The 25,164-nt window shown below is 41.5% G+C and overlaps 9 protein-coding genes across 9 annotated transcripts; 3 read left to right on the plus strand and 6 right to left on the minus strand.

The window, feature by feature from the left end:
• Positions 1–1,027: 1,027 nt before the first annotated feature.
• On the minus strand, positions 1,028–2,271 carry ATC70_012002 (uncharacterized protein; the record flags this gene model as incomplete). Its single annotated transcript, XM_064831185.1, has 3 exons — positions 1,028–1,671; positions 1,824–1,979; positions 2,052–2,271. 3 exons carry the CDS (start codon positions 2,269–2,271, stop codon positions 1,028–1,030), a joined length of 1,020 nt encoding a protein of 339 aa, XP_064688053.1.
• Positions 2,272–3,683: 1,412 nt separating this feature from the next.
• Positions 3,684–6,459, minus strand: rps23_3 (ribosomal protein S23; the record flags this gene model as incomplete). The annotated part of the gene is made up of 9 exons (XM_064831186.1): positions 3,684–3,748; positions 3,811–3,967; positions 4,038–4,789; positions 4,842–5,071; positions 5,135–5,757; positions 5,813–5,871; positions 5,933–6,083; positions 6,143–6,280; positions 6,346–6,459. 9 exons carry the CDS (start codon positions 6,457–6,459, stop codon positions 3,684–3,686), a joined length of 2,289 nt encoding a protein of 762 aa, XP_064688054.1.
• A 503-nt stretch (positions 6,460–6,962) lies between these two features.
• On the plus strand, positions 6,963–8,651 carry YOP1_2 (ER membrane protein DP1/Yop1; the record flags this gene model as incomplete). The annotated part of the gene is made up of 4 exons (XM_064831187.1): positions 6,963–6,965; positions 7,022–7,588; positions 7,762–8,412; positions 8,472–8,651. 4 exons carry the CDS (start codon positions 6,963–6,965, stop codon positions 8,649–8,651), a joined length of 1,401 nt encoding a protein of 466 aa, XP_064688055.1.
• Positions 8,652–8,808: 157 nt separating this feature from the next.
• On the minus strand, positions 8,809–10,235 carry SWE1 (mitosis inhibitor protein kinase swe1; the record flags this gene model as incomplete). The annotated part of the gene is made up of 2 exons (XM_064831188.1): positions 8,809–9,586; positions 9,649–10,235. 2 exons carry the CDS (start codon positions 10,233–10,235, stop codon positions 8,809–8,811), a joined length of 1,365 nt encoding a protein of 454 aa, XP_064688056.1.
• A 207-nt stretch (positions 10,236–10,442) lies between these two features.
• kri1 (Kinetochore protein Spc24) lies at positions 10,443–10,778 on the minus strand (the record flags this gene model as incomplete). The annotated part of the gene is made up of 2 exons (XM_064831189.1): positions 10,443–10,565; positions 10,629–10,778. The coding sequence occupies 2 exons, from the start codon at positions 10,776–10,778 to the stop codon at positions 10,443–10,445; spliced, it is 273 nt and encodes a 90-aa protein (XP_064688057.1).
• Positions 10,779–12,344: 1,566 nt separating this feature from the next.
• On the plus strand, positions 12,345–13,448 carry ATC70_012007 (uncharacterized protein; the record flags this gene model as incomplete). Its single annotated transcript, XM_064831190.1, has 1 exon — positions 12,345–13,448. The coding sequence occupies one exon, from the start codon at positions 12,345–12,347 to the stop codon at positions 13,446–13,448; it is 1,104 nt and encodes a 367-aa protein (XP_064688058.1).
• A 38-nt stretch (positions 13,449–13,486) lies between these two features.
• Positions 13,487–17,704, plus strand: ATC70_012008 (uncharacterized protein; the record flags this gene model as incomplete). The annotated part of the gene is made up of 1 exon (XM_064831191.1): positions 13,487–17,704. The coding sequence occupies one exon, from the start codon at positions 13,487–13,489 to the stop codon at positions 17,702–17,704; it is 4,218 nt and encodes a 1,405-aa protein (XP_064688059.1).
• Positions 17,705–19,871: 2,167 nt separating this feature from the next.
• Positions 19,872–22,418, minus strand: HSP78 (chaperone ATPase hsp78; the record flags this gene model as incomplete). Its single annotated transcript, XM_064831192.1, has 6 exons — positions 19,872–20,865; positions 20,940–21,452; positions 21,505–21,731; positions 21,793–22,086; positions 22,154–22,212; positions 22,271–22,418. 6 exons carry the CDS (start codon positions 22,416–22,418, stop codon positions 19,872–19,874), a joined length of 2,235 nt encoding a protein of 744 aa, XP_064688060.1.
• A 110-nt stretch (positions 22,419–22,528) lies between these two features.
• On the minus strand, positions 22,529–24,922 carry ATC70_012010 (uncharacterized protein; the record flags this gene model as incomplete). The annotated part of the gene is made up of 4 exons (XM_064831193.1): positions 22,529–23,101; positions 23,166–24,291; positions 24,350–24,588; positions 24,644–24,922. The coding sequence occupies 4 exons, from the start codon at positions 24,920–24,922 to the stop codon at positions 22,529–22,531; spliced, it is 2,217 nt and encodes a 738-aa protein (XP_064688061.1).
• Between the last annotated feature and the right edge of the window lie 242 nt (positions 24,923–25,164).

Below are 25,164 nucleotides of genomic sequence, written 5' to 3' on the forward strand. Positions count from 1 at the left end.
TCAGCAGCTCAAATGTGGATCAGATAGCTGCATCCTTGAAGCACTCAGCTTGGTATCTACATGTGTTTCGCATAGTCTATTATTCAGTTGATAGCGTTTGATCTACCACGCAATGATTTATAGGAAGTAAATGCAGTACAAGGCTTGTGGGCTTTTACAATCACACTAACCGTAACAGCGTTGAAAATTAGCAGGAGTTTACATGTCAATTTTTCTTGTTTCGATATTATTTGACAGTTTCCAAAATACTGATCAATGTTGAAGGTGTAGCATTCCTTCTATCGCAGCTAGAGATCAATTTGTTCAAGCTTTAGTTGCTCAGATATCTTTGCTCTAGATATACAATCAAGAATCCCTCGTAACTAACTTGCTGAGCAACCCAGCAGATGAAAACATGACAGATGCTGAATAAACAAAGATATCCTTGATAATTCAATGATCGTGTTGACATCTCTGCTAGTATACAATGCTCATACGTCTATTCTGCCGACGTAGAAAATGAAAATGTCAGAGCGTATTCAATGCTCAAAAGAATACACAAGGTGCACAAGCTGAGATGTGTTTGTTATCTGATGTTGCCTAGTATCTTAATTAGAAATGACACCAGATCTGACATAGTTTGGGCGGATGACAAAACCGAAAATGATTCCTGATGATCACTTCAATGTAAATATTGACAGGCATCACTATATTCCCATAATATGATATGTATAAAAGGTCTAAGTTTATTTATTAATTGTTTATGTGATTTTTTGTGAGTTGTGTGTTGTGTACATGTGTTTTAAAGGGGAAGTTTTTTTTTTTTTATATGTGGATTTTTTTTTCGGTTCTGCTATAAAAATTTTTGTGTCATAGAAGAAAAAAGAAGCAAGAGAAAAAAATAGTACAAGAAAATAATTAAAGATTTGTATATATTGAAAGCAATCATGAAATGAGGGAGCAAAGAAAAAAAAAAGTGCATTGAAAAGTGGTTTGTGAAAAATGTGAATAACAGAAATAATTGTTACAAACAGCCTGATCACCTCTATTAATTGCCAGAGTCAGGAGATGAAGTGGTGTTGGTTGATGTAGATGCAGAAGGAACAGGCTCAGACTTGATAGCTTCGGATAAGTGAGGGCTGTTTCTTTGAGAGGGAGGTTGGCTGTGTTGTTGTTGAGGTTGTTGAGGTTGTTGAGGTTGTTGTTGAGGCTGTTGTTGATGTTGGCCTTGTTGTTGTTGAGGTTGCTGGTAGTAGACTTGAGGGCTACCGGCGGGTGATTGATGCATGACATGTTCACCATGTTGACTCATCATAGGAGGACGAGGTGCTTGTGGAGGATTGCTTTGGTGCATCATATAGTTATGTTGATATTGAGGTTGTTGTTGTTGCTGTTGACCTTGTTGCTGTTGACCTTGTTGCTGACCATTACTATCGCTACCTCCGGGGACAATAACAGGGTAACCCATAGGAGGATAAACAGGGTTGACAACATAAGGTTGAGGCATCATTTGATCTTTGTAATGACTAGTGTATTGAGCATAGGGATCGTAATGTTGACCATATTGATTCAAGTTGCTAGGATAACCGAATGGGATAGTAGGACCACGCATGGTGGCAGGGGCGTATTGAGCAGGTTGGCCATTTTGATCAGGAGTGCTCATCTCGGCGGCATTCTTACGAGGCTTCTCTTCTACGAATCACAGAAAGTTTAGGATTAGATAATCATACTAACATCAAGACGCGTAGTGATAAAATTACATGTCAAAAAAAAATTTTTTTTTTCCTGACATTGTGCAATCATATCACATCATCTGTTCCCTCTCCCAAAAGATAAAAACTTACCACCGGTCTTTTGTCTTCTCTTGTAAGGACCACGCTTGATACCCTTCTTGCGTTCCTTTCTTACAGAGTTAACACAGGTGTCAGCGATACCATACTTGATACATCTAGGACAAGGTCTAGCGTCATCACATTTTTTACAAGCTTTTTGACAGTTGGCTTTGAAAAAAAATTAATATGTATAACAAATAAACAATAACACAAAATGATATATAAAGAAATACTACTTACTGCATGCATTCTTAACTTGCTTTCTCTTGGGTGCTTGTTGAGAACCTGTAGCGACAGCTTGAGATGGATCAGGAATACCGGGATGTTGCATTGGAGGAAGTCCATTGGGATGAGTCATCATGGGGCCATTGTTCAAAACATTGGGTGCTTGAGGTTGAGCCTGGTAAGGAGCTTGAGGTTGATAACCTTGTTGTTGTTGGTAGTATGGCATGGATTGCATTTTAAATTGTGTTTATAAGAACGATAAAAACTGAGAAAATAGAGGAGTTCCTAATAATGAATGTGAGAAAAAAACTGGATTAGAAAGAGAAAAAGAGAGAAAGGGATGTAAAAATGAAATAAAATGAAAATATTATTTTTTTTTGCTGCAAGGGTTTCTTCCAAGTCGAAAAAAAAAATTTTTTTCTGATTTTTTTTTTTTTTTTTTTTCGAATGTTACGTCTTTTTTTTTTTTTCTTGGATGATGGTTCAAAAAAAAGTTATAGATTAGTTTCGGTTAGCATGCAATGAAGTATCTTTTGCTCGGTTCGATTGATCGAATACCAAAAAATGGGGGAGTAATGGGTGAAATGTCGCCGTAGGCCGAAAGTTTCATATATCTGAAAAAAAGGGTGGGAAGGAATTGATCAGCGTGTGTGTGTATACACACAAACATATATAAAATGTCTATATGTTTGTCAATTCAAAAAGGGTAAAAGCCAAATTCAACATTTTGTGTCCAAGGACATCGCTGTTGTAATCTGACTTGATGTTTTGAATAAATTTAAAATGTAATATAAATCATTCCAGTTTTCAATGAGAAAAACCAGAAGAACAAGATGCCATTCTGATAGGGAAATGGCTCAAGATAAGCAAAAAAAAAAAGTAGCAAAAAAAAGATACTTCATTAGCACTAATCCGCCAAAAGATAACAGCTTTTTCTTTAACCCATCAGCAACAATGGCAGCAAATGCTAGATGAAATGATGTATGTTTGTTCAAAAGGAGCCTGAACTTACTGTGGTTTCTTTCTTTGAAAACTTGCTTTTGCGTTACAAAAATTCTTTTGTAAAGTAGAGATTGTATATGCTTAGATACGAAAAAGAAAAAAAAAGAGCTAAAAAGATCTATATCTGTTTTGATTACGGAAAAAAAAAAAAAAAAAAAAAAAACGAGATTTCTTTTCGAGCATTCAACTCAGACGAAACATGACAAAAAAAAAAACTTCTCTTTTGCCAGTGCTAAAATAGAGATAAATCCCTAAATGACTAAGGACCAGTTAGTTTTGACAACGTATGTTAGTATTTGGTCAAAAAAATGTTTCAATGAATGCAAAATGGCTATTTATTAAAGACATTGGAATTACATATTGATAGCTGAGTTCAAATGCAATCACCACGTTTTTCGATGCATGCGTGCTCGGTTTGTTTGTTTACATCTTCTACGCATTATACATGTATCTTTTTCTTATGCCACTGACAATTTTAAGGGTGAGCTTTCAAGCAGAGATTCGAAAGGAGCTTTTTTTAATGGGGATATAAGGGCTTAAAGGAGGTTATACAGAAAAAAAAAGACAATCTCCGTGTAAACGGAGACCAAATGCAATGTTTAATCATTTACGCATTATCTTTCTAATTGGTCATGTTCTCCAATTTTACGCTCGTTCCGATATCATCTTTTTTCGCAGAACAGTTATGCGATGACGAATAGAATTGATGACTAAGAATAGAAAAAGGATTAGTTGTTTGAAATGAAGAGAAAATGACATGCATATACATTACATTTAGTGATAATGAGTCGATCATTTTCGTCGATTGCCATCTCCCCTCTGGGACGGACTTGGTAGATGGCTTCCAACATCCATATCGCCGTTTGATAATCTTGTTCACATTCAGTGATATTCTCTCCAACCAGTTCATGAACCGCTGCAGCCCGACTCTGTTGTGAGAGATGTCAAAAGGATAATATGGTTAGTATGATCTCAAAAAGAGCAAGTCTCTCGGTTTACCATTTCCAAAGCTCTGTCATACAATAGCTTATCAACAAATGCAGAATTATTGACATTCACCGATGCGTTCATATCAGTTTCTATTGATTCAGCTCTCTCTAGACTCTCGTTGAACTTTTCCCGCATCCACTGCACCGCATCATATAATCTGCCTGCCATAATCTTCCTTTCTTCCTCATCTTCAATGTCAATCAGATCTGAGCACCAGTATTGTTGTGCAACAGATAACCCAACTTCTATCAACGCTAATGCTTTGAGGAACAATGCTGATGTTTCATCTGATAAAGTCTTCATATCGCCACTTGCATTGTTATTGTTTTGTAATAGCTCGTATTTTTGGTCACCATACTTTGCCACAGCATGTGCCATACATGCCATACCTTCAATGCGCTTTATCGTGTGGTTTGTAGGCTGATGACGATGACGATGTTGTTGATCGTGTGATGATGATGACATAAATCCATGAGGTGATCCCACTAAATGATGTGGTTCCTTTGGTGGTGAGGGCATACTTGTGCCAAACAATCTGACAGATGCCTTGCTGATGGCTTTGGCAAGTGCTGATCCTGCGGATGAACCTGTGCTCGATTTTCTTTCTCTGATGAAGGGAGATGACGAAGGTGATATATTAGCACTTGTCGTGCCTGTGGCGGTAGGTATATTCACGGCGTGCGATGTCGCAGCGCTGCTGGGTGATTTGGACAATCTTCGTTCATTCAAGGGTGTGGGTCGTGGAGGCGTGGCTTTCAGTTCTACAGCATCACCGTTAGCCTACATATCATATCAAACAGCTAGAAAACCTACCATCCGCAAATTGATTTGTTTCAATGGAACGGAGATCAAGCACCACGTATTCTTGCAACATGTCCTCCTCTTCCTTCTTCGAGCTGCCTTGACGTCTGGTGCCTGAATGAATCAAACTGCCACTAGGTTGGGACGGCGACGACGGTGTCCACGGTTGTTGATCTCTGCCTTCAGATTTCGCAGGACGATTTGGTGAATAAAGCGGCGAAATGGCGTCAGGACTCTTGGTTCTACTTGTTTCAACATTAAATTACAAATACAATATATGCATACACCGTGTACAATAGACATACCTCACATTATTGGACGACCATCTTCTCTGATCTGGTTTACTGCTTGAGATTTGGGCAAATGGCGGTGGTTCATAGCTGCCTGTCTTGAGACGTTGATGTTGTGGAGGAGCAGATTGAGATTGGATGGACTTCGAGGATGATCTTTGCACTTGAACGCTGGCTCTTCTGTGGATGAGTTGAGGCTGTTGCTGAGGTTGTTGCAATACAATAGCGGGATGATTAAAGAACTCCTCAAATGACGCTCTTTCCACTGGATTCTTCTTGAGTAGCTTTCGGACTAAATCTTTCAAATCACTCCCTATCACGATATCACTGTGGCGTTCATCAGGGAACTGAATTTTATCATTGTTTTCTTGGATCTTCTTTAGTAATTCAATGTGATTTTGAGCTCGAAATGGAGGTCGTCCAGTGACCATTTCGTATAGAACAGCACCCACACTCCATAAATCTGCTTTAGCGTCATACTTTTTATAGGACAAGATTTCTGGTCCCATGTACAGTGGTGAGCCGCAGAGGGTATCAGCCAAGCTAGCGTTAGGCAAGATCCGAGCAAAACCAAAATCAGCTACTTTCAATACGGGTAAATCGTCGTTAGGGGTATCTGAAGGAGTCAGTAACAGATTCTAATGAGATAAAATGTCAGTAAGTGTGTATATGAAACAAAGGTAAGCTTTTTACTTGGGGTTTGATATCTCTATGTATGAGATTTTGTGACCTCAAAAAGAGCAATGCATTTGCTTTAATAAAATGCATTAGGTTAGAATGGACTGATTTCATGCTGTGTGTGTATATATATACCTAATTGCTTTAGAAAGTGGCGAACAACTCTTTCTGGTAAACCTCCTGCGGGGCCCTTCATGGCTTTGTTTGAGCGAACTTCTTTAATGTAATGCGATAGATCACCCATTGAGCAGTATTCCATGACCAAGTAAATGTGGGCATCGGTTTTCTATAATTGACAATGAGGACTCTCACGTACATGAAGCCAGCATAAATTTTCTTGCTTACCTGACATTCAATCAAACCAACAATATTGTCATGTCTTATCGCTGTAAGAATGGATATCTCTGATTCCAGGTTTTCCAGTAGTTTCTTTGTCAATTTGGATCTCTTTACACATTTGATTGCGACTGTTTTATGAGTGTCCTAATCATTGAATGACCCATCAGCATCTATTCGTTTTCGCTTATCTATCTCAATGCAATGCTTACTTTATGCTGCGCTTTGTATACGACTGCAAAGGATCCTTGTCCAATACGGTTCTTAATCTGGTAATCTCCTACTGTTTCAATCTTCTTATCTGAGGATGCATGTAGTGAGGACATGACGTTTTGATAATCTAGGTATATTGGTTGTAAATGAAGAAGAAGAGTGAAAAAAAAAAGAGAGGGAAAAAAATAGGCAAAATAAAAGGGGGGGTAAAAAGAGAGAGAATCAAGAATGAGTATATGATTGGAAGGTTCAACTTCAATCATGTGCAAGCAATAATGATAGAGTCATCAGCAAGTGATATTTCATTGCAATAAAACGAGACGCCGATGAAATTTCAGGAAATAGAAATTTGATGTTTATGCATGATTTTCTTGCTGGAAATAATCTTGGAAAGGGAATAAGCCAAGTGTTTGCTTTTTTTTTAGATGTAGAAGCACATTGCAACAAGATCCAAGATCTTTCCTTTTCGCTTAAAGAACGGTTTATTATTATTTGTCCTGGATCATGTGCCATTATTTTTTCAACAGAGATCTATTTAAACTTTTTCGTTGCCTAGCTATTAAATTCTTTTTATTCTGCTTCCCTATACCTTTTTCTTTATATACTATACGCAAATATGGTATGTCCATCTATCCTTTGTAGCATACGAAACCAAACTAATCTCTGCTGAAATAGCTTACGGCCCCTTATGTTCATTTAAATAACACTGCTACTAGTGTCAGAGATGTTCGAGGTAGTCATGACAATACCACAGCAATGATCGATTATACCAACTTGTATATAAAGAATTTGGATCCTGAAGTTACTAGCTATGATTTGTTCAAAAGATTTAGAGCTTACGGTAAAATCATCTCTGCTAGAGTCATGAAGGATACAGTGACAGGTGTCTCCAAGGGCTATGGATTTGTTAGCTTTACGCATATGGATGAAGCAAGCGATGCTCTGCAAAATATGAACGGTGCCTTATTGAACTCAAAGAATATTATCGTTACATTTCATACACACAAAAAGTTTCTTTCTTCTCAACAACAACAACAACAACAAAAGCAACCTAAAAGACAACATCAAGAGTACATCAACCTATCTCCTCCTACAAGTGCATCCACTACCAATACATACAACAACAGCAACAGCAATGTGTATGCACCTCAACTATCTCCACCTTACCATCATCATCATACCACAACAACTTCCCCTTCTTATGGTTTTGCTCCAGAACAGCATCACAATATACCCGCAAAGGTAAATTATTATTTATAACATGTTTCTGTAAGAAAAACAAACAAACAAGCACTAGCTATTTTGTTATTACTCTTTCATGGTTACCATGGTAACCGATCTTTTTTTCCCCTGTCCCTTCCCCCTTACTTTGTTGCTTCATATGATATTGGTTCCTGACTTCCCTTACTTTATAGTCTGCCTTGCCTTCTCATCAAAATCATAATCCATGGAATGAAACTGGTATTTGGATGCATAAATCTCCTGTTGTACCTCATCATGCGTATCATACTTCATCGATGCATATTGCAGTACCTCCAACAACAACAACAAATACAGCAAATGCAACCGTACTGGTGTCACCCAACAATAGCCCACCTTTGATTGATTTGGTATCGTCTTCTCCCAGTCTTCCTGTGTATTACCAGAAACCCCAAGAAAACGACACCAACACGTCTATCACTACAAGTCAAATTCAGAACCAAAAGATTCGCGCCGCTGTATCATCTCACTTGAAGGATTATCAACAGAAAGATCTCAATGATTTGGTCGATTTGATCCAGTCTCTGAAGAAAAGGGATTTGTCGCTTTGTTTGTTCAACCCTACCTTCCTGAAGCAGAAGATTGACGAAGCTTATGAAGCACTTTATCTGTTTCAAAATGCTCCTAATCATCAGCCACAGGTCTCGTCCATGTCAACCACCCCTTCTCTTGTACCTCATCAAATCGACGATCAGACCGCTACAAATGACTTCAACTCTGCAACTGCCATCTTGAACTCGTTGGAGGGCATGACCCTAAACAAGAAAAAGCGAGTATTTGGCGACATTTTCTTTCCATTTGTCCGAGTAAGTTTTGATTGCATTTCGAAGGAAAATCTAAATTTTGACAATCTCTATTTGTCTAGGCCACAGGTGTTAAGCATGCTCCAAAAGTTACTATTCGCTTGTTGGATACTGTTCCTTTGGAAGAATTAGTTTTCAATATGTATGATAAACAAGAATTGACAAGAAAGGCTCAATACGCATATTCGCAACTTTATTCTACCAACAACAACAACAACAACAACAACAAGAATGAATACTGAAAAACAAATATAAGCGATAGCTCTTGATTATTTACAACATTCATTTATTTTACGATCCATTTCATGCTTTTTTCTTTATTTATATTATCAGACTTATGCAGTTAACTACACATATTATGAACTTATCTATCAACTCAATAAATACATCTTTCTTATTTTATTCATAGCCTCCAATGCCTCCTAATCTAAAATATTCGTCTTGAAATGATGGCAATACCTCATCAAATGACTCCACATAGCTAGGCGATTCATTTTCAAATTTTCTACTAGCAAAGTTCATGCATCCAATGGTCGTATTTCCCACTGTGTAAAATTCTGGCTTTAGGAAATTGTTGGATCGATCATCTCTGTATCGTTTGATAAGATGCCACGGACGTTGCTTTTCAATATCACCACTGTTGCCAAGGAAGACCGATTTTGGGATCTGTTTCATCAAGTTTGCATGCACAAATAAAGGTTGTTGTGGGTGATCATTTCCATCCACTGCATACTGAAGCATGCTATGACCGCAAAATGTCCCATTCAACATCAGTCCTCCCATACCTACAAACGTCTCTATGCGATAAAATGGCGCATCCAATGCTCGCCATGCATATTGAAATGTATCTTTATCTCCATTCAACAGTCGAAAATAAACCTCATGGAAGTACTGCATGAACCAACTTAGTTGCAAAGGTATCCAATGTCTTGCCTTGTCCACTACAATCTGACCAGACTCTTGCTCCCAAGTGTCTATACATTCAATTTCGAGTAATTGAAATATCTTGTTTTCTGCTGCTGTTTTCCAGAAATCGGGCCAAAATAGTGCTCCTATTTGCTTGTACTCGGTTGAGTCAAATAGAAATGTAGGGTCGCGGGTTGGTATGTTGTCTGAATCAAGGTAGAGTACATGTTGAAATCGAGAGTTGATGATGGCTGCTGCCTTGACCTGAAATCTAGATGGCTTGATTTAATATACAACGTACAGTGTATGTAGTCTCAAAAGATGATGACTTACTGTTTGCCCCGATTTCTTATCCTACTTATGGATCTAGGCAATCCAAAATCAGAAAGATCACGCAACCTCACGTTGCCTAGTGCTTGTAGTTTGCTGGTAAATGTAGTAGCATCCTGAGCTTCATGTTCCATGTGCCAGATTTCAATGGGTAATGTGCATTCAAAGGAACGCAATAGTCGAATTGTGCCAACCGTGCGCTTCATTGTGTCATCGTTGCCTGCTACAAAGACTATGCCCTTCTCGTCTTCCCATCTTGTAGGCTGTGGTTTTGTTCTTTCCTGGCGAACAAAGTCTTTCCATCCAAATTTGTATCTGTCCATTGAAATGTCAGAGAGTTGGTTCCAGTAAGCTCGGTTGCTATCTCGGTGGTTATTGTCTACATTTCGCTCAACGTTGGCTCCAAGACAATTGCCCAAATAGGCATTCTCTTTTAGGATGTGATCATCAGCGCTTGCAATTGGTGTTGATGCTGATGATGCCTGAGGAATCAAATGCTGCTTTTGTATGGGTAGTATATAGATGTAGACATAGACTATCACACCCACGATGATGGCATATTTTGTAGTGAATGACTTCCTTTTGAACATTGGATTTCGAATGCAAAAATTTATTGAAGAACAGGGGAAAACTAGGGGGGGGGGGATGTTCGTGAGATGGAAAGAGATTATTGTGCAATTTTATATTCATGTTTTGAGGATACACAAAATAATTAAAAGATCGTCGTTTTTCTTCCTTGACATCTATTGGAACCTTGGCTGGATTACTAAAAGAATTTAGGATAACACAAGGCAAGTCTATTTTGAAGCAGTGGCTTCTTTGAGTTCAGCAGGTGGTTCGTCAATTTCTCTCCAGATGGCTTCCATTCTCTTTCTCTTTTCTTGAGCTTTTCCTTTATTTGCAGCACGCATTACAAGAAACTAAGAGTCATGTCAGGACACCCACTGCTGCGCTGAGCTACGCTACGACTTTATTATACATACCTCTTCCTTTAAGCATTCATCGACTGCTCTCTTGGCTGCATTACATGTGCCAATAAATTTGTTGAATGTGCCCGCTCTATGGCATTCTTCCAAAGCTTCAATGACTTTGTCACAGCCTTCATGTTTATGAGCTTCTAAAGGTGGATGCATTTTTATCTAGTGATATAAAGTAAAAGTAGACAAAAAAAAATGAGAAGAGAAACAAGAGACCCAAGTTACCAGACCCTGGTGCAGAACAATTGACATGGCGGGGTACAAGTATGTGTGGTAGTGGTGTAGATAGTTGTAATTTTTTATATCATGCACAAAAGTGGGGGGAGCGAGGCACCATTTCGCCCTCTTTCCTCCCTCTACATCTCTCCCTCTTGTTTCACAAATATAAATGAAAGAAGCACAGCAAAGACTGGGTCGATTGGTTCAGTGTTCTTGCTCAATATGCAATAATGTAAATCAACAGGGATTTCAGTGGACTTTACCTCGAACAAAAAGCAAACATATACTGTACGAAAAGACAATGGGAGATAAGCAGGAGCAAGGTAGATGTTGGATACAAACCAAATCAACATGGGACATAACATTTCCTAACCTTTTTTTTTTACTTTTTTTTTCTTTTTTGCTATAGATTTGGATGTAATCCAACAAAAACTTGCTTTTATATCAATCAACACTGATGGCATGGTTAAAAAGAAAAAGATAAAGCCTGCCTTTCGAATATCTATGGCATTGCAAAGAAAAGTAAATAGAATTGGGTACAATGAAACTATAGTCGTACTGAAAGAGTTCACTGTAACATCCTCATCGTCAGCTGCTGTACTTGCAGCCAACTCACAAGACAATATACCTGTAACCGATTACTATTAATTTTTGCTACATATCCAATCACCACACTAATTACGAGTACCTAATTTATAATTCAATCTTAATTTCGCACACATATTTTATCATAACATAATAAATGCTCAGTCCCTAGACACTTTTACAGCAACTGAATTGCCTGACATCTGTCAGGCCTGGCTCATATCATCATAACATAATAAATGTTTAGTCCCTAGACACTTTCAAAGTCTCAAAAAGGAAAGAAGCTGATCTGACAAGTATTTTGGTAGGCTGGCGCTATTAAATATAGAATGCAAGAAGAATAGCAAGACTAACAATAGCGCTATGTAATTTGCCACCTACTTTCCATACGCTTCAAATGCATCTATCACTGTATTGCCTTCATGATGAAAAGGGCATTGAGTTTGCCAGCCAGCACCACCAGCCGAAATTAATTCAAACCCAGACTCATAGTCTGTTTTAGATTGGCCAAATCTTGATGATTTTCGACTCGATTGAACTATTTTTGCACATTCGACTATAAAAATATGATAATCGTCCTCTGCTTCTTTAAGCTCACCTTTCTTTCGTCTAAATTGTTTTTAGGGCCTTTCAAACCCCGAAAACAACACTATTAACGCGATAAAACAAATAATAACAACAGAAGTAAATAAAGTGAAAATCCCAACAAATCCAAGCAGTAAAACACCCACTCCTCCATCCAAGCCAGTCTCTACAACCACTAAGAATCGCCTTACAACGTCTACCATCCCGTCTGTCTCTACTAAACGTCGACTCTCCACGTTAGCTAGACAAACACTTACCCCTCTTCCCTCATCTGTTAGCCTTCGTCCCAAGTTAACAGCTACAACCCGACTCACCCGTTCCATCACCAAAGCCATGGCCGAGAACACCCTACCACCTGCTGCCAACGCTATTCCTCCCGTAGCCGTGCCCAACGTAGCTTCAACCACGACGATCCCTGCTCAGCCTTCCCCTCTTTCACTGAGTGACCTCAACATTCACTCCGTCCCCAATCTCCCTGACTATCTCAAGGACATTTACGCCCGCCTCGATAGTCAAGCATCCCAAATCTCTGAGATGCAAGCTCTCATCCAGGAGAACATGGTCCTTCGTTCCTCCTTGGATCTCACCAAAAAACAATTAGAGGATGCTCAGCAACGGATTCGTCAACTTGAATCACAGCAAGCTCCGCAGACCTTCCCTGCCCCTGAATCGACTGCTGCCTCACCTCCTTCAACTACTGTGGCCCAACCTTCTTTTGCCGACGTCGCCAAGAAACAAGCGGACCCTGCTGCCGTCAAACGTCCCAAAGCTAAAACCATACCTCGAAAGAGGCTTCAACCTCTCAACCTTAATGTTAACGATGCCGGTCTTGCTGCTGCTCGTCAATTTTCGGTCGTGTCACCCAACCATGGTTACCGATTTGTCTACATTCCCAACCGTAGCCCTTCGCCCATTAGCCAAATGAGGGATAACTTCCATGCTATGGGCATCCACAACAAGCGGATCTTGGATATCCATTTCCCCGACCGTCATGTTTGTGGCCTTCTCGTCCACATAGACTACATCCCATCCTTGGAAGCCCAATTGACCAAGTACGAGTTGGCACCTATCCAGTTCGATCCCATGGACACCACCACGTTGCGTGACCCCAAGTATACCGACTCTGATCCTACTTTCCTAGCTGCCGAATGTCGCCGCCTTTTCCTTGCTCGATTGAAGGTCATCATCGGGCGTTTGAAGGATCCGCACCACCAACTGGCAGTGGCCCGCTTCTTCTGCTTTAAGCAACACTTCATTCCTGAAGACGAGTATGCCCAACTAGCTAAGTCCATCAAACCAACTTATGTTCCAGCTTACAAGCGTCAACAAACGACTACTACACCCACCGCCGCTGAACAAGACCTCACCATGGGCGAGGCAAACATCACTAACACCACCACTATCCGAGCTGACGAGACTTCAGCCCCCGTGGCCTAATTAGTAACTATATGAATCCCCACCCTTATGCCCCCTCTATGACACACTATGCTACTAACCCACCTATGACAGATTATAGATCAACTATTAAGATAGGCTCACTCAATTGTCGAAGTCTCAGTAAGCTCTCCAACCCAACCACCAGTTCCGAATTTGTACGATTCCTTCGTAATCCTGAACTGAAATATGACATTCTATGCTTCCAAGAAACCCATGCTACCGAATCAGTCCGTGAACGACTGAATATGCAATTTCAAACCAACACCAGCATCTGGACATCCCACTGTGGTATTGTCTCCCTCAACCCAAAAATCATCATCCAACCGCTCAACGTTACCCTTGATGACCGGATTATAGTGTGTCAGGTAACACACTGTAATGCACTCTTTTCACCCATCACACTCGTTAATATTTATGCTCCTGCCACGGCGTCGTCCAGAGCCCACTTTTATTCACAACTGCTTACCATTCCACTCTTTCACCCCGATACCTGGGCTCTGGACACCTTTCCCATCACCATTGACATCCAACCACCTCCAATATCTACAGAGGAACCATCCACGATTGCAGTGGATCGTGAATCTCTGATTATACTAGGTGACTTTAATTATCATGCTACCTCTTATGCCATTGACAACACCAACTATACTACTGATTCTTTCTCTCCCCCTATACAGTCAGATCAACCCCACCACCACTCTGCCATGCTGGCTCAACATCGCTGGCATGACTTACTCAGCAATCACCTCATCGAATGTACCCGCTCAAAACATGATGGGCCACTTTTACCAACATTCCGTCGCGGGACCTCACGGTCGACCATCGATTATGTCTACTGCTCACCAACGCTATTTCAACAACTACACTCGTCCTCCATTGATTTTATGTGCTCCCAATGGACTGATCATGCCATCCTCAATACCACCTTTCAATTCTCCTCCTCTCAACAGGGTACTGGACTTTGGCGAGCTAATCCCCAGCTAGCAAAGAACGAGTACTTCGTCACCGAAATCCACCAGGCGTTAGATCAGTTCTTCCAGGAACCAGGTACTTCCCCTCAAGCACAATGGGATGCACTCAAGGCCGTAGTGAAAACCATTGCCCGTCGCATTGGTCGCCGCCACAGCTCTTGGCGCAACCGACAGCTCAAAAGGTTTCAAAGGAAACGCAACCAGTTGTTCAAACGATATCAGAATCAACCAGCCATTCTCCGAGAACGATTACCCGTTATCGAGAAACTCATCAGCGATCTGCAACAGGAGATCTCCATCCAACAAACCATTCGTGCGGGTAAAATGTGGCGTGAACAGGGTGAAACGTCTGCCGGATACCTCAAACGCACAATCGCCACTAGACAAATTCAACGCACCATGTTAGCTCTCCAACATCCAGACACCCACTCCATCTGCGATACGGCAGAGACTATGCAGGATGCTGCAGTATGTTTTTATCGTAAGCTATATACTACTGACTCCATAGATTATACCAGCATCTCTGAACTCTGCAACACCATCCCTGCCTCAGCACAGATCCCAGTAAACAGCCAACCCACCTTGGAGACGCCATTTACCATCGACGAGATTATGACTGGTGCACAGCGGTCGCCCAACCATAGCAGCCCAGGTACGGATGGCCTACCCTATGAAATCCTAGCGGTGCTATTATCCCACCAACAAACAGCCCAACTTGCCCATGCCGTCTTCAAGGAGGCTCTTACCCTCGGTATCTTTCCCAACAGCTGGCTCACTACTTGCATGTGCCTGCTCCCTAAAAAGGGCGATCTCACAGACCTGAGGAATTTTCGTCCCATCTCGTTAATCAACTGCGATGCTAAAATCTTCACACGCCTGCTCAATCAGCGTCTGATGCCACATATGCAACAATTAATCAGCCCCCAACAACTTGGATTCATGCCGAACCGCTTCATTGGCGAGCACGGCTTCACATTACAGACCACCAAACTCCTAGCTACTACCAACCATTCATCCACCATTGCTCTTCTTTTGGATCAAGAAAAAGCATATGATCGTATTCATCCCGAATATCTTCAACACATTATGCTCCAATTTGGTATTCCACAATCTTTAACACACTGTATCATCTCACTTTTCTTCTCCACTAACATTCAGATCAACATTAATGGCCACATCACCAAGGCACCTCTCCCTCAAGAAAGAGGCCTTCGCCAAGGTGATCCACTCAGTCCCCTCCTTTTCAACATTGCTTTTGACCCTTTCCTCCGCTCCATTCAACAGAACCCTACCTTTGAGGGTTTCCATGTACAACAAGAAGCCCCACCACATCCATCACCTACTGCCGACGTGGACGATCTAACCGAAAGCCTCACCAACTCATCCCCTCCGCCAGACTCCCCTCGCAACACTCCTTCAGTCTCTCCCACCCATCGCAATCCAATTAAGTACAAAATTCTAGCCTATGCAGATGACACATTAGTCTATTTGAAGAACTTTTCGGATTTTCTTCTTCTGCAGGACTCTATCAATGCATACATGAAAGCATCGAATGCACTACTAAATTACAGAAAAACTATAGCCATTTCGCTCTCTGGACAACCACAACCAGATTGGCGCGAGTTTCTTGCTACTCACCAAATCCACCAAATGCATGACCGCACCTCTCCTGATCCAGTAACATATCTTGGCTATCCCATATGCTCCAGTTTATCCCAACGCAACCTCGCTTTCCAGCAACTCTACAACAATATCCAACAATGCATCCATATTCACTCCCAACGGAACCTCTCCATTCGTGGAAGAGCTACCGTTCTCAACACACTCATTTTCTCGAAACTCTGGCATGTCATGCGCAACTTTATTTTCACCAAAGCTCAATTACTCTCCTTACGCAGCCTTGGGTCCTCCTTCATTAACTTTCGTATCTTCCCCAAACTTTCCTTTAGAACCCTTCAACAGCCTCGCCATCATGGCGGCCTCCAAGTTTTAGATCCCATTGTCCAACAACAAGCTCTCCAATGGCGCTGGATTTGCCCCCTCATTTTAGCCGCCTGTCATTCACCACTATTACCGACATACACCACCCCAAGCATTCCACTCCTCCAGTACTCCCTGCAATGGTATTTCCACTCTACCGCTTTCTCTGATTACTTTTACTACTTACTCTTTCCTGCTGCTCGACAAACCATCTGGTTCCAACATCGACCCAGTCCACACCAAGCTTTCCTTAACATACTCACCAATGTCATTACCACCATGGATCGAATACCTCGTTCCTTCACAACCTGTCACTTAGATTTTCATACAGGTTTATCATTACCTTTCCTTGAAATTATCTTACATACCCTCCCTTCTACTCACCCCCATTTCTCTTCTTTCACAGCTCCAGATCAACTGTTTGACCGACATCACGCCGTCCAGAAACTGCTCGCAATAGATGTGTTTACCTTTGACTTCGACTTACAAGTGATCCGTCTTAGAAACTGGACCTTCCTTGAGTTTTGCCATTATCCAAGAATATCTCATCGAGTTGCCCGTTGGATTGAGGAAGGCCAAATCTACCTCCAACCATTCTTTCTCGCTCTCTGCCGTCAGGCCCCTCGCCATTCATTTACCAGTGCCTCCTTTGGTGCCAACCCCCACAACATCCGCCCACTCATTCGCCGTCTAATCAAACCTATAACACCACTACCTTCAACAGTGCCACTCAACAGTATTCAATACTACAAACACTTGGTTTCCACTGACATGCCCACCATCAACACTTCACCTCTTTCCCCCTCCCAATGGCGCCTCTTTTGGAAACTACCTATTCTCCTTCAATCCCGAACTGTATGGTATAGACTTATCCATCGAAAAATTCCCTCCAAATCGATCCTCCACCACTTCATCCCCACAACTCACCCTTCACCTTCGTGTCCTCTCTGTTTGACCCAGAGCCCGGAGGATATCCAACATTTCTTCTTTACTTGTCCTCTCAAACTCGCTGTATGGCGGTTCCTCGCCACTACATACCTATCCCACACACCGATGACCGACGACGTCCTTCTCCCATTCCTCCACGGCATTCAAACTCTATCCATAGCTGAACCCACTCGCTCTGCCTCCTTACCTTTTCCAGAGCTTACCGTTTACCAAGTTTTCGCTACCAGTCTACTCTGTATATGGCAAGCCCACTGGCGCTCCATCTTCGACCATGTCCCTTTTGTCACTCTCAACGTTAACACATCTATTGCCCGTTCTCTGTCTCGCTTGGAATCGGAATTACAGTTTGATTTGTAAGTATGTACCCCCACGTATTTTATGGTCGTATTCCACTTCCTTGCTTCCCTTTCATTTCCTTGCCTTTAAAAATATATCCAGTCTTCTTCTTCCCTCATCATGACATTTAGAGGACTTTAAATAAAAAATGGAGTACAACTCCCCTACAAAAAAAAAAAATGCTTCTTTAAGCTTCTTTGGAGCGCTTTTCAAGGCGCATCCAATGGTGCCAATTAACGTAGATGTTTTGAATAAACTTATCAAGCAATTTATGAAAATATGAAAAGAGGTTTCTGGCCAAAATGTCGAAATTTTACATATCAAAGTCCCACAAAGACGATTTCAGAGGTTGCTTTGGATCGATAGAAACATCTTGATTCAAGATATACCATAGTAAAAGTCTTCATTTTCAAGGTCAAAAACGCGATTATTTGATTTTCGATGAAAACCATGAGGGATACCTCATGGTTTTTGGTCGAATTTCATCCATATTTTTTTGGTCCCCAAAAAGTTGAGCAATGGTGGCAATAAGTAACTGCTAGATGAGAGCAATTGGTTGGTGCTATTCTGACCATCTAAAACGGTCTTAAACGCGAGAAAATGCAGCCCAAAGGCAGCCATATTTTGCTGTATCAGGCACACCAAGGACTAAAAGGAGATAATATCAGTATGCTGCTTGCCCGTATATGAGGTAGTTACGTATACATGGATGTAGAGCATCACATAAGAGTCAGATCCACAGATAATACGAAGGCTTTTTATGTATAAGTGGAAGGTCAAATCGAAAGTAGCAGTATTTTGATAAGATACGCAAGGGCAATTGGTAGGGCGAGCTGCCGCTGCGCAGGCCGGTACTCACCGAAGCAGAGCGAAAGGGCCCTTTATAACTAATTGGAAATTGTGGATCTGATTCTTTCACGATGCTTCACACCTGCATCGACGAGGAAACTGCATATTTAAGTAAACAGTATACATGTATTGCCTCTTGCTACTCAAAATGTGCCAATTGCAGCGATATTTGAGTGCATTCAAGCAGTGATTTCTCTTGTTAAAAGCTGTTTTAAGCCGTCAAAGTAACACCACACAAGTACTCTTATCTAGCAGTAGCTGTCTGACACCTTTGCTCAACTTTTTTAGGATTGTCGAAAATCGACCCAAAAGCATGAGGGATACCTCATGGTTTTCATTAAAAATCAAACGATCGCGTTTTTCACCTTGATAACGAAGACTTTTACTATGGTATATCTTGAATCAAAATGTTGCTATGGGTCTAGGGCAGCCCCTGAGACATTGTTTGTGAAACAATTGTATACAAAAATTCGACCGTTTGGCCAAAACCCCCATTTCATATCTTCAAAAATTGCTCAACAAGTTTATTCAAAACATCTATCTTACTTGATACCATTGGATGCGCCTTGAAAAGCATTCCAAGAAAGCTTTAGGAAGAATACGGTGATCTTTACATTTTATATAATCGAATCTGACAAAATAAACCAAACAAGTCGTAAATCCAGCAAAATATTTCCATTTCGAGCAAAAAACGTCTGGAGATCTAATTGGTTTTGGCTGACAGAATTTCCCCGCATGAAGATGGTCAATGATGATTGCGATGCTAATGAGAAAGAAATTGCGAACTGAAGTGCGAACTGAAGTGCACTATAATAGCATAGCCTACTATCTACTTTTTTTTTCAATTTTTTTTTTGCTGTTCTCATAATTGGCAGGCTTCCTAGTTATCAAACATTCATCGAATTGCGAATCCTGATACGAAATGCACAGCTGTCTACCCTATTTTTTACGGCTCAGTACCTTGCGTGGACTCAGCTTTTGTAATATGCTACTGTTCTCAAGAATTTTCTATTGCTCGGGACGGTCATGTATCTAATAGACACCCGCAAAAAGGTTGTATGCTAGATTGGCGCTTTGAGTGGCTTCACATTTCTATACACTTATATTTTAAATTATGCATGACTTTGAAAAGAGGCTATAACTGCCTGCAAATATGTGTATTGATTTCCATCCTTCAAAATATTTATTTACTTCAATTCACCATAACATAAACAGCCAAAGAACATGCATCATATTATTCAAGTCAAATATTGTGTTGCTGATCTAGTAACAGTATATAGCACTCAGTTTATTGTCTGTTTTTGGCTCCATGAACTTCCAGGCAACAATTGAACCCAACTTACTTGAGTACGTTATCAAACAAGCGTTTAATATCTGGAGAGTGAGTCATAGATTCTTTGATAAACTCGTACTCTGTGAACATGGGCTCCTTGATCAATTGTATAAAGGTTGTCAATAAGCCCCACGGGTGAGGTCTATTGACAATGAGTCTCTCCAATAACACCCTTGTAACAAGCTCCTTGATAGGTTCTGACTGAGACGCAAACAGGTGCAATAAGGTCATGCTGAAAAAGTAGGTGTGAGTGTTGGGATACCGCAAATGATCTACAATGGCATTGATGACAAGGTAGCGATCTTTACTCTCCTCCATGTGCGCTAACAGATACTTGATGATTTGAACTGCGGGATTTTCAGACAGTGATTTGTCAATGTCTAGTGTTGTATGTGAGCCGACATAGAATATCAGTTGCTGCAATTTCTTGTTGTCCAGTTGCTGGTCTTGGTCATTTCTGAGATGCTTCATGATATGGCGGCCCACCGACTTTGTTGAGCCTGTAAGGTAAGCATCCAGCAGGGCAATGATATCAGAATAATCTTGCTTGATGTACAGTTCAGGCACAGTCGAATTGGCGGCCATGTAGCCCAATGATGTTGTGAATGGATCGGGCAAGATCATTGTTTTCGGGAATGAACTGAGTACCACGTTTCGTAATTGAATGCAATCCACCGGCAAGAGCTGAATCAGTGATAGGTAGTGTCGACAGAGAAATTCGGGGTAATCATGCAACATGACAACCAAGAATCGGAGTGTGCCCTGATAAAATGCTTTTTCTGATTGAGTGAATCGACGGGATGATCTCTGTTGAAGTAGTTGATTTAAAAATGAGAGATGGGCAGATATCAGTTTGAAGCAGATGGTTTGTCCCTTTTGCGATGCCTCTTCTTGATCCGTAGCGAATAAAAGGGGCAGATAGAGTCGATGTGAAAAGAGCTGCAGCCATGAAAATGCAAATCCGGGGAATTGGGAGGGTTCCAGCGTGTACAGCACATTGCTAGTGTTGTGGGGCGAAAGTATCAGTCTTCTCTGATGCATCAATGTAGAATCTTTCGAGGGAGCACATATTACCTGTATACTGTAATGAACCCAGCATGAGCGTGCTTGTCTCGGTTTGTTGCATTATTCAGTTCGATAAATAATGAGCTGAGTAGTTTGAGAAAAGGCTTTTGGTTGAAATGGATACTCTGGTTTTCGTGCTGATGTGCAATGACAAGGACAATGACAGACAATACATGCGAGATCATTTTGATTCTTGCCATGTTGTTCTCTTGCAATCGCACCATATAGCCAATAAGTTTTGTGTACGCATCGATGGCTTGGGGTCGAGCGGGTGGATATAGTTCGATGCATGTTTCTGTCGAGAGTCTGAAAAAGAAGCACAATCTATCTGTGCTGGATGACACCTGTGATAATATTCTCTGCGCAAATTGTTTGTATAGCGTGTTGGTTGTTGTATTGATTCTACACACTCGAATCCACTCTGCAAACAGTAGTCTTAGTGAGAAAGAGTCGTTCTTTGGGTTCAGGTGCTTGTATAGTTGATTTGATCTGTTCTCTAAATCTTGTATTAATTCAACGGCCCTGGATAAGTAGTTAGTTGCTGAAGAAGCTTGCCCTATTGTCTGCATCTTACTTTGGCGACTCCAACTTCATCAATGCATTGACCACTAAAACATGCTCCTCGACGGATGTAATGGGGTTCATTGTCAACAAACAGTTTTGCAGTATTTCGGTTACAAACTCGATGTGTTGCTCTGTTGGATTGTGGTTCAATTGCTTTGACAGCTTGACATCAAATTCTTCTAGCGGGATCAAGCCGTATTTCACTAGCGATGTGATGACCCACACATCATTCTTTCTCTATGTTGGTGGATAGAAAGAATCAGCAAATTTATGCTATTGCAACCGTACCGCCAAATACCTCATCTTCCGAATACAACAACCAGCTCAGCGTCTCTTTTGATATGCTTGGTGACAGTTCCAACAGGGTCTGCAGAAATCGACAATAAACTTCCACTGCTAATCCAGTATTCGACTGATACAACTGATAGATGACGTTCTCCACTACAGATCTCAGTAATGTCGGCTGTGCGCTCTGATTTATCAGCAGCGGTATCTGTCGCATCACTAGTATAATGTCATGGTGCGGTGGTAACAATGAAAATGGCAAATTGCCCGATTGCTTTAATAGACGATCCAATTCAATCAACATTTGCTAGTGGTGGATAAATGCCATGAAAATGTGAATATCATGAAAAGGTTGCTCTGTATCTTCATGTTACCTCCACTTTAGTTGTAAACAGGTCGTTTGATGGCTGGAATCCGGGAAAGTTGAATACAGCTATACATGGACGTTAAAGCGTGTTCTTTGGAATTGATGGCATTGTCAAATCTCTTACTGTTACTGGAGGAAGAAGAAGACGATGAAGCGACTACGCCTGGATGAGACAAGTTTGGAGGTGGAGCAATTTGTTTCTGTGCAAACATCTCATACAGCTTCATTTTGGACTCATTGATAGGTGGTATCGCAGGCGTAGATGGCGACATGGAGTGTAGTTTAGAATGTAAGAAGAACAAGAGAAAAAAGAAAAATTTTTAGTGATGGACAAGCACTCTTTTTTTTTTTTATTCCGCCTTGCCCTCTAATCATGACAAATTTATAAACCAACTCTAAACAAGACATTGTTCTTTCTGCCCTTCTTCTTCTTGCCGCTGTTACCGGCTGCTGATGATGCCTCGTCCGTTGCTGATTCAGAGACATCCTCGCTGCTGCTTCCGCCGCTATTCCAGGCATTGATAGCGCCCTGCCCTGAATTTTGTCTACGCATATTCAAGATCATTTGATGTTTAGGCGCAGCCGTAGGTAGGGCAGGGAATGTCTTGGGTTTTAAACTAGGGAAATCTTGCGCTGAGTTGCTTGCAGAGACGCTGGTTGATGATGATCCACTCCAAGGAGTTTTGTTGTTGACGTTGGACGATGGACGGTAGGTATTTACAGGGGAACCAGGGCGAGATGTTTGTGGTGATGATCGGATGGAGCTCTGAGCACTGGAAGGTCGGCTGGTCATGTTGTTGGCAACATTGGCTGCGGATGCTACCTTGTCCCACACGTTCTTAGACTTGGCTCCTCCCCCAACAACCTTCTTGGTCTGCTTGGGCTTAATCACCAACACACGAGAGGTTTGAACGGGTGTTCTTTCTCTCACATCAAGAGCCGGGAAGTTGGTCATCTAGACATTAGTGTCAGATCAAGGTACACACACACACACACACAGAAAATGGCAAATACTTTACTGCTGTGTGTTTGTTTCTCCATACACGGATCAATTCCCATTTCTTGTCTTCAATGTCCAGCAAGTCCTCTACTCCCTTGAAAATCTTGCTAGATTGCTCCACATTATTGTTTGTCAACTTTACAATTTGATTGACATAGTCCTCGCCACTCAACGTGTTCTTTCTGAATGCACTTGTCAAGGATCTAAATTCATTCACCTTTGCCTTACTTTGGAGCATATTGCCCACTTTGGACAGAAACGCTGTATGGCTAGCCACAGTGGGATCCTGAGGATCCAGATTACTGGTACCACTGCCACCGCCTCCACCACCACCGCCACTACTTCCTCCACTGTCATTCACTGCTATAGGTGTTGAGAGTGCGCCAAATCCTGCAGGCTTTTGCAATGCCTTTCCCTTTCCCTTGTTCTTTTTGGTGCTTGCACCAGGTATAATACGAGTTTGGTTTGTTGCTGCTGTTGTGGTAGTAGCTGTCAGAGCCGCATTCACTTGACTCATGCTTGGGAAATCGTTAGGTCCAATGGCGGCATTGGAGGGTGTAGAAGAACCACTAGCAGCCGTGTGTTGTCTATGGTTGGTTTTTTGGGCGCTATCTTCCTTCTTCTTTCCTGCTGCTGCTGCTCCTCCTCCTCTTCTATTGTTATTATCTCGTTGATGTCTATATGATTCGTACTGGAAATTCAATTCTAATTGTCTGTTCTGCGTCTGCATAGATCTCTGTAAGCCAGCGGTTGATTCGCCATGTACTTCCACTTCGTGTGCCTTCAAATCAATGGGCGAATCAAACACGACAAACTTCTTTTCCAGGCATTGAGGGTAAAGACACATGCAATGGTCTGCTTTGAAATGCTCTTCCAAGCTAGCGTAATTGACGTAATACTCGTGTCGATTTCCATTACGCACACACAAAAAGCACTGTTCATGCTGATCACGGCAATGCACAAACAACTCATCATCACCAAAAAATCGAATTTTACAGAATGCACATTCTGGGTGGCCCGAGAAACCGGTTTCGTCGTCCTTGTTGAACTCTTTATCGCCTTCTCGATGGTGCTTTGTCAACTGAGCTGAAGTGTACAATGTGTGCTCGTAAGGAAAGATCTTTTTATGGCGAGAACATAGATCGCTATCACAATGCATTGAGTATAATACTGTCCAGGGGTGGCCACATTATGCGATCTTACCAGATATTGAGACTATGCGATTTTCTAACATGCTGCTTCAGTTCACCCCAATTCTTGAATGTCTCTGCGCATCCGGTGTGAGGACAGTTGTACTCCAACATGTGCATTGCCTCCTTGTACATGTCTTGTGTCTCGAATTTAATGTTTAACTTTTTATCGGTAAAAGGAGTATCATCTGCAGTGTAGTTTTCAAATGGTTTCTCGGCATCTTGTGTGAAGACCACTACTTTTTGCTCGGCCTACATGTTGATCGTCAGCGCCATCATTTCATTGTACAATGGTAGCACTACGTACCTTACAGTAAGCACAATTGCGAGTATCGTAGAGAGCTCGGAGACGAAGCGTACATTTCTGACAAGTACGGTGATCACACTGGGCCACTGCGAATGTTTTAATGGGCTCTGTACAAATAAAGCAAAGTTCACCATCTTCTTCTTCGGAGGATGAGGATCCCTCTTCCTCTTGTGCCTTTTTAACTGCAGGTTTTTTTGCTTGCTTGGCAGGATTTTTTCGATAATGTCGATGCTTGGTGCCAGCATTGGCAGTCGTCTTGGCCTTGGCTTCGGTAGACATGTAATTTGAGTGCACAAAACAAGCAATACGAAAAAGTTTTTCTCCAATCTGATGTATGAGGGTTGATTGAAACCCAGAGATCATCACCAGTGTTTATATCTCGAATGCAAGCTTTCTTCGTGGATCTACATGAATAGGGTTGCATAGCAACCATCATCTAGACAGTGATTTCAAGACTGTAAGGTAATTCATTGATAATAGCACTTTATTGCTGTCATTTATAAACGTCGATACCAGAATCA

This window comes from Mucor velutinosus, assembly GCF_035048745.1.
Source record: "Mucor velutinosus strain NIH1002 chromosome Unknown tig00001567, whole genome shotgun sequence".
Taxonomy (NCBI): Eukaryota; Fungi; Mucoromycota; class Mucoromycetes; order Mucorales; family Mucoraceae; genus Mucor; species Mucor velutinosus.